This window comes from Electrona antarctica (genome assembly GCF_951216825.1).
Source record: "Electrona antarctica genome assembly, chromosome: 6".
In the NCBI taxonomy this organism is placed as follows: domain Eukaryota; kingdom Metazoa; phylum Chordata; class Actinopteri; order Myctophiformes; family Myctophidae; genus Electrona; species Electrona antarctica.
Window position 1 is genome coordinate 13,650,100 of NC_136811.1, and position 9,305 is coordinate 13,659,404.

Consider the following 9,305-nt stretch of genomic DNA (forward strand, 5'->3'; position numbering starts at 1 on the left):
TAGCTATTGAAAAATAGCAGATCTACAAGCTCATAGCGCGCCACCGAGTGGCGCGCTACGAGCTTGTAGGTCTGCTATTTTTAAAAAAATCGTGAAAATATTTATTTCAGAAAACTGGAGGATTTAGAAGATTTTTTTTTTTTAATTTCGAGGTCAGGCCTAAATGGGTTAAAGCAGGACTTTGAAAGAAACACTTTCCCCAGACCCTACTCATTACTCAGTCTCCAAGGAGACCAGAGAAAAAATATTCGGAGCAAAAAACTGAATAGTCATCCAGAGGGCTTTTGATGTTCAAAGCTGGCCACACAGCATATCAAACACTCACCATGTGTTCTGGGTCTCTTAGCAGCAATTGCTTCTTCAGTGGGATAAGGGAGGGACGAGTCCACAAACCTCTGAAATTCAAAAAGCACACATGCAGCATTAGCAATTAAACTGAATTACACTGGGGGGGGGGGGGGGGAGGAACACACATGTCTGTGTGTGATGGTGGAAGTCAATCATTTTGAAAGTATCTACTTCATTCACGACTCCCATGTGGAGCCTATACGAACGGTTTATTTATTATATTGATATACCCTGTTGGACTAAATGACTAGCAAAATTATGACCAGCAAATTAGCACCATGTCAATCCGGCTGACAGTTAACCCTTGAGTCAGAATTGACTGTAGGCCCAACCAAGTATGACTATAAAGAGAGTATAAATTGAGCTTAAGTGGCATATTATATACATTCAAATGATTGCAAAGGTAGTACCCACTTAGTAACTAATTGTACTGGTATCTGATCTGCACATTCTGCAGGCTAACCTCAGGTCGATGTGGTTTGATATTCGCACCTCAATCTCATCCCTTTCCCGTCTGTCTCCCTCTGTCACTCTCTGTCCGACTATACTTTGTTGTACAATGGTGTCACTCACCATAAACAGTGGAGCATGAATTGGGCATGAGAGCAGTCTCTGAGACAAGGCAGCAGTAGTCTGGACAGGGCAGCCTGACATGGAGCTGCTAAAGGTCCCTCTGCTGCTCTCTATCTGCCATTCGCTGTCTGGGGGAGAGCTGTGTGACTCACTGGACTACGGTTTGGGCTCTCTCTGAATTATATATGGATTAGGCTATTGCGTAGGTTTTAAGTGGGTTCTTCTCGCGAGACATGGTCAAAGTATTTTTTGGGGGTCGCTAGCCCAAAAGGTTGAGAATCCCTGCCCGGCCTAGATGATTGTGCAATCAGTGTGTGCGTCTGCAATCAGAACTGCAGACTAACTGCCAATCTTCTGCCGTAGTCTGAAAACCCACCGCTTCAGACTCCACCTTGGCCCGCAGCACCTGCCCTAGCCTCGACGACCTTGCAGGTGTATACAAATGCTAACTTATGTCATTTAGATAGCATATTATGTAAACATAGCATTCTATAGTGTATATTTACTATATTATAGTTTCATTGTACAGATGTTAGGTTCTTAGATTACTTATGATTCTTGATGACTATTTCTATGTATTTGATGTATTACCATGAGTTGTTCTTGCTACTGTAAATCGCTGGATTAATAGTGTCTGCTAAATGCCTAAATTGTAATTGTTAGAATGACTTCAGTCTGCATATTGAGGCATACAGTGTGTAGTATGCGAGAAGACATGAGTGAAAGTGGTGAGGAAGAGACTAGAATAAATACACCAAGGTTTCTTCGGGGATGTCACTGTCATGCAGAAGCAAAACATGGAGCAGCAGCACCTACCCTTTTTAAATGCAGTGTTTGGCGCAACTTTGGCTTTTAGAATTGAAAATGCAAAAGCGTAGTTTACTAGTAGTTTTATATCATCACCGTCAGATTTGGAAATCTTGCATATCCAAAACCGTTACTTATCAGGAAATTTAAGAACAGAACAAGTGTTCCAATGGATCCAATGTAGTTGTTATTTAAGCTGGTATACATGCGTATCGCAAATTATTTATAACCCCCTAGACAAATCAAAGGAGTTTGTTCATCCTACAGTACATCAGTTGGATGGGAGATTGTGACTAACCTAAAAAGGTTGTCTTAGTGCTCCAGTCTCATCTTCTCTGGTGTCTGTATGACTGCCAGCCCTGCCTGTCTGACACTTTCTCCGGCACAAACCTCTGAGGGACTCCATTCAATCATTCACTGCCAATTTATTTTATGTTAAAGGCCACAAAAAACAGCCACTGTCCACTTCCATCCCAGCCATGACATCTTGGATTGGGGCCAGATCGAGTCAAACCAAGACTAGTCAGATCTGGCCCAGATGAATATCATCTGATTTCAACCAACATAACTTCTGACCACTAAGACAAACGTCCTGGATGAATCAGAGTGAGAGTCGGATCAAGGCCAGATCAACTTAAGTCATATCATAACTAGTCATATATGGCCCAGAATAAGCTATACTATTTGACGTGAAGATCGTCCCCAATCTGATCATGACGCCATTTGCCTTGCTGGGATGTTATTGCATTTTTAGAAATGCCTTTATCTCGGCCTCCGTGTCGTTTCTCTCCATTCTTGGCCAGCATGCCATTTCAATGGATCAATGGACCCTAACTAGGGAACGGATGGTTGAGCTTTACTTTCCGCGGAAGCACAGACAGAACCTCTGTGTTTAGCAACGATCGGGGGATTGATGGGGATAAATATTCTGTGACTACTTGAAAGGTAAGGAAAAAACATTATTTATGTAATTCTCTCTATAGTACTGTGTTATGTATGTTTATTGATGAGTCTTGTTGCCATCTACATTAATTATGTGTATTGTGTGGGAGTAAAAAGTATGCTGGGTGCGCAAAACAAATTACTTGTAGCAATAACTTACTGAATATTGATTGAGTGATGTTTAGAGTTTGAGTGCAAACTCTAATGGCCGATTTATACTTGGTTTGGGCTCTGTGACGTACACAGAAAATAGCCAAGCATTGTTTGCATGCACGGGAGGAGATACAGTTGGGTGCCACCGATATTGTCCCTTATCATTTGACCCATTTAGGCCTGACCTCAAAACTTAAAAAAATCCTTCTAAATCCTCCAGTTTTCTGAAATAAATATTTTCACGATTTTTCAAAAATAGCAGACCTACAAGCTCGTAGCGCGCCACTCGGTGGCGCGCTATGAGCTTGTAGATCTGCTATTTTTCAATAGCTAAATTATAACAATGTTTAAAACACCAAAAGGGGTTCCCGCCCAAAATGGGTTAACTGTCCTTTTGCGCAGATCACGCAAAACTCAGCAAAAAAGAAAAGGACAATATCGATGGCCTCCAACTGTATCACCCCCTACAAAAATCAGCACCCGCTTACCTGGGTGTGCTGTCTCCCTGTGCTGTCTCTCTCCGGGGACTGGCTGAGAAGGTCACACAGGTGCTGCTGTTCCGTTTCTCTGAGGGCACCGCAGAAGCCGCTGAACGCCCGTGGACCTCGCTTGGGGAGCAGGAAGAGTAAGCGCCAGTTACGCTTGTGAGACGTTCTCTCGGCCTAGAGTGGAACGAGAGGTGACAGAAAGGTAAGAAGGTGAGAAAGGAAAGTCATGTTAGATCATTTGAGAGACACACCGCTGGGACAAGAGACCAGCGGATGGCGGATTTAGTCGCGGTTAACCGCAGTTTAGGGTGGATTTGTGTCATTAAAATATATATTATAAATTAATATTGGATAAACCGCGGGTGAAATAATGCGGGAAATAAATTAATGGCATCTATCTATACAAGGCTTATTATAGCTTAAGACTCACAAAATCTTGGCAATATCTCACAAATAAATTGGAATAATGAATTAACAGTTTGACGCCATACCCCGCGGAACCCGCCTTTTAATCAAATATCCTACGCTGCCTGGATTGTTTTATTACCTTTGGAGCATACGCTGAAGTATTTGGGCGTTTGATCCGTGAAGATTGGGTAAAAAATGGTCGTTTGTGTTGTTATGATAAGATGCACCAGCGGCCATGACAATGCGAAACGAAACCAAAGTGCAGTCGAAGTATATCAAAATGAAAACAGCAACATTGACGTATCTTATCGTATTGTTTTGAAATGCAAATAATCTGTATCGAATCGTTTGGTATGTACATAATCAATTGTATCAATACTACATTTTTGTGTGGGGTATTTTGCATTTTTTAGAAGAAAAAAGAAAAAGAGGGGTTTCATTATTATAATATATATAATATATAATATATATATAATATATATATAATATTATAATATATATAATATATTATAATGTCAATGTATTTTAAATAGTTACTGTATCATTGAATCGTATCGTGTCACCGACTCGCCATAATTAACCAATATCGTCCATGTATCGTATCGTCAACCATGTATCGTGATACGTATCGTATCGATGTTGTATCGCTGTTGTAAATGTATCGTTACACCCCTAGTATTTAACTCTTGAGAGCGTAAAATGAAACCAAATGGACCCGTACGGGTCCATTTGGTTTCATTCTACGCTCTCAAGAGCGAGAGAGTTAAATTATTGTTAAACAGAAGAAGTCTACAAAATTAGAGAATGTAGAAGAAGAAATGTTATTTTCCTAATGGTTACCAACATCAATTCAATACAGCATGGAATCGTGGACAAAATCTTACCCGACGACAACAATATATTCAAAATATTTGGGTCTGCGAGGCTAAATCTCATCAGGTGTTCCATGGCTCAAAAGCCGAATTAATAATGGGCCTTGATATGAAACGGGTTGAAAACCACTGCACTAGAGGACGAAAACTAAAAATGGCTACTTTATTTGGTGTAAAAAATAGGGGGGAGGGGGGCTTAACCCATTTTGGGTGTTTTAAGCATTATGTTATGCTTTAGCTATTGAAAAATAGCAGATCTACAAGATCATAGGTCGAGCTTGTAGGTCTGCTATTTTGTTTTTAATCGTGAAAATGTGGCGCAAATCTTGGAATATATATTATTTTGTAATATATATTTACGTTTTTAACTCAAATCTTTGCTTCTGGGTGGTCACTGGAACAACATATTTTCAGATGGGGGTCGGCGGCCAATTACATATATATTTGGGGGTCCTTGACATGAAATATTGAGCACCACTGATAGGAATTAGGAATTCCAGAAAACTGTCAAACTGACATTTTTTTAATTTCGACGTCAGGTCTAAATGGGTTAAAGGACCACTTCACCACTTTTCAACCTATCTTCATATAATTGGTCCGACTCCTCACTAACGTTCATGATAAAATAGCACAGTTTATTTCTACTCGGCCTGTGTCTCAAAGGAGGGCTGAGGGCAGTTCAGAAACCTGTCCAACATCATCATCATCATTTTTCTACCGCGGTCGAGATCATGGATTTCACAATGCCACGCCAGACCTTCCGGTCCTTCATTGCCATCCCCAGTTCCTGCTTACTGATGCATGTGTCCCTAGCGATGACATCAGGAACGACAGTCTTCTACTTCTGGTCTACTTTGAGGCAGGATTCCAGAAAATAAGGGAACTTATGGAAGATATAACCTCATTGTCAGCTCTGTAGCAGTGTAACATGGGTCATGGGGTCATCTTAATATCGTCTCTACTATAAGCATTGTGGTCCAAAAATAAACAAGCTGTCTCAGTGTTATTGTCAGGGAGGTGTCTCTGTATCGTTTGCGACCATCAGTCACTCATATATGAGTCATGAAAATGTAACTAAGTCAGCAACAGTAACATTAAAGCATTTTCTCTCAGTCAGTTGATTCTTCATATCCATATGAGTGAAGCGGCCTGGATGATTTGTTTATTTTTCAAACACAGTTCTTATATGAGGCGATCTAAAATCCCCCTATGGCAGGGATGTCAAACTCAAATACACAGTGGGCCAAAATAAAGAAATCGGTCGAGGTCGAGGGCCGGACTGTGTTTCAACACACGGGCACCGCGGTCATGAGGACGTCCCAGGCAAACAGCAAAAAAGTAAATGCATTTAAAACTGAAAATGCATTATTATTAAGCTCAGTTTCCTGTTCTATGATCCTCACCAAGCACTGATTTCATAGTATGTGATATGTGCCAATGCACTCGCAGTGAATTGTCGGACTTGTAGTATTATGGTGGTCTGTGCAATATACCAGAGGGCCAGTTCTAATACTAATTAAATATCATCCCGCGGGCCAAAGATAATTCATCCACGGGCCTGATTTGGCCCCCCCGGGCCTTGAGTTTGACATATATGCCCTATGGTGATTACAATGCAAATAAAAAGTACATGAACCCGTGGATTTGCGCCCTCTACCGATATTGACGCCAGACTTCGGTGCTCTATAGAAAGCCTGCTGTTTCTATTAGCTAGGATTCCCCGTTGATGATGTCACTGGTGGACGGGTTTCTGAACTGCCCACAGCCCTCCTATGAGGCCGAGTAGAAAAGAATAAGCAATTTTATCGTGATCATTAGTGAGGACCAATTATATGAAGATAGGTTGAAAAGTGGTGAAGTGGTCCTTTAAGTTTAATGGTGAACGTGTGTGTGCGTGCGTGCGCACGTGTGCATTGCATACATACCAAAATACTCTCTGCCATGCTCTCTGTAAGAATGTCGTCTGCCTGCAGTGTTTGAATGAGCATTTCGTCCACCACCATCTCTCTACAGAGGACAGTGGATCGCTTTCTGAGAGCGAGCCGGTCTCTCTCAATCATCCCACACTCCAACATGCTGCACAGACAAACAGAAACGACACTTTAACACTGGAGCTTTTGGTTGTAGAATGTTAGTCTTTCCCAAAGGCAGAACCAGGTTCCTATTTTAGTGTAATAAGTGACATCAACATGCATGGTCTCAACATTGACTGACTGTTGGTTAACCCTGTTCAAGCAATGACAGGTCCCTACTTCCCCTATCAAGCCAATTTATTAGACAAAGCAGTTTGTCCACCACTGGTGACAGTGGCTGAATGTTTTTTTTTAGACCTACCTACCCACCAGTCCAAATTTAACAAAATGTTTCTTGTGGCAAGTTTATATTTCCCACCCCTACCTCCTAGACAGGAGGAGTACATGGCTTAAAATCGCCAAGCATTGTCTCTCACAAACGAACGACCGTCGTTGGGCCATGCGAAACAAAACAATAACAACAACACAGCATGCAAAACAACTGGCTAGCTGCACCCTGATTGATGATCTCATCGAAAGAAAAAAAAGACAATGCACTGTCCAAGTTCAACACCTTATGTGAATGGGACTGGCAAAATGTACACATGCTAACTTGCTAGCTTTAGCTCAGCTGAATTCGGAGTGCCCTGGCTGTAGTATCGCCTTTAAGTTACCGACACGCATAAGGTCCCAAACCTACTTTCGAGCGTTCTTGTGTCTCCTCTGTATTGTTAGAGCAAACGGAGCCGGGTATATTCCGCACGGACTTGGCAGTGTATTTGACACAGTTGTAATCACACATTAATAAACAACATCACGTCTGTAGTGTTTTCCCTTCCTTCCGCGGGGTATGCTGCGAAAAGTAGTAGTGAGAAAGGAGGCGTGGTCAGCACACATTGCTTTGGATCAGAGCCAATGAGAGTGTGCGGTAGTAGTGAACGACGTTTCCGTTCGCCAATCAGCGGCGGGCGGCGTACAGTAGGTTCACGTACTGTAAAACTGTGGGCTCCAATTCCAAGATAGTGTTCTTTTGAATTTGTCGCTTCTATCAATAATAGGCCAACTGATAAGAAGAGGAGGCAGTAAGACCGGCACAAAGAGTTCTCAGATGATGATAGTAAGCAACCGGAGGGGGAGAGGGAGGGGCAGCACACACACACACACACACACACACACACACACACGCACACGCACGCACACACTATATATATATATATATATATATATATATATATATATATATCTATCTCACAAAAAGTTCTCACACAGTATGCACATGCTTAAAGTGAATGGCACATCGAGTGGCAAATCGAGTGGCAAAGCAACAGGAAAAGTGAGTTTAACATTGTTTAATGTTGTTTAATGCAATCAGATAGGACTTTTCTGTTTGGATGTATGGGCTGTCAAGGCCAGAAAGTAGTTTTTTGCCACTCATTAGGCATTCCTGCATAACTTCCGGGTTTGATGATGATGTCACACGCATACCCTCTATTGGTATTGTTGTATTGTTGATTAGTCACCTTTACAACAAGCCTTTTAACCTTTTTAACTTGTAAGGATCGTGCAATCGTGGAAATTGCACAAACAAAAATCCCCCGTGTTACTGTTGTGCAAATGCCTGTACATCGCTGGAGGTTTATCAGTGAAGCAAGGGTGAGGGTCAAGTTCTTATGTTCTTAGGTTAGTTCTCTATGCTTCGTAGCAGCGTAACAGAACACCAGCTTCCACTTTCCCTATTGCACGGCCCTTATCCTGAAGGGATAAATGGCATCTATTCATGGGGGCAGTGTTTCTGCTTGGAGCATACACAAACTCAGCAAAGTTGCAGGACCCATGCTCCAGTACCTGTCACACACCTGTGACTGGCACTGTGGCACACCTGTGACTGGCACTGTGGCACACCTGTGTGTGCTGGCAGGTTGCTCAAAACTGCTCGTTCCACGATTCCACAATCTACAAATCTTACAATCCTTACAAGTTATACCTCGTTGTAAAGGTGACTATAGAAAATATGCGTGCCATAGGGTGCGTGCGTGTGTGTGTCTGTGTGTGTGAGAGAGAGAGATAATGAGAGAATATGTATAATGTATATACACACACAACCACCTAACATATTCTTCTCTCTCTCTCTTTCTAGCTCTCTCAGTTTGTCAATCCCCTTCCTCTTTTTCTCTGGCAGCTCTCTCATTGCTCTTCCTCTCTTTCTCTCTCTCTCTCTCTCTCTCTCTCTCTCTCTCTCTCTCTCTCCCCCCCCCCCCCCCCCCCCCCCACTTATTCTCAGGCCTCCTTTTGCCCCCCCCTGCTCTCTATCTCCTCACCTCACTCAGTGTGTGTGCCGTCAATAATTGATGATCCTTACTCTCTCAAAGGGTAACTAGGTCCAAGAGAGTGAGTGGGGAAAAATCTCATCCCTTTCCCTTCCTTGTTTCCAACTCTATCTTTAGCACCCAGCCACATGTGACACACCACTGCATGCTTGTTGCAGAGTGTGGCGATCAATAGGTAGGCAGGGTCTACCTGTTTCTGTGTTATGTCAGGGGGCCGCTGTTTGTCAGTGTGTGTGTGTGCACCACTGCACCTGTGGCCATGTGTGGGTTAATGCCACATTACCTCACTCCGCTGACAGCAGGAGACAGGGAAGGAAGTGTAGAGAGATTAAAAACGGGTGAGGGCTGGGGGAGGGTGGGGGGGAGAGGGGGGAG

The 9,305-nt window shown here is 42.7% G+C and overlaps 1 protein-coding gene across 3 annotated transcripts in view; it reads right to left on the reverse strand.

Moving 5' to 3' along the window:
* The window catches only part of casp2 (caspase 2, apoptosis-related cysteine peptidase), a 48,188-nt gene that overhangs the window by 15,026 nt on the left and 23,857 nt on the right, over positions 1-9,305 (reverse strand). For 2 of the 3 annotated variants that reach the window (XM_079504848.1, XM_079504846.1), the window contains exons 1-4: positions 7,304-7,441; positions 6,517-6,667; positions 3,312-3,485; positions 326-395 (exon numbers count right to left, since the gene is read on the reverse strand). In XM_079504848.1, the coding sequence (XP_079360974.1) occupies positions 326-395; positions 3,312-3,485; positions 6,517-6,666 (394 nt within the window). In that variant the 5' untranslated portion in view covers position 6,667; positions 7,304-7,441. Of the gene's footprint in view, positions 1-325; positions 396-3,311; positions 3,486-6,516; positions 6,668-7,303; positions 7,442-9,305 lie in introns of those variants that run through there. The other variant, XM_079504847.1, reaches the window with a different exon arrangement.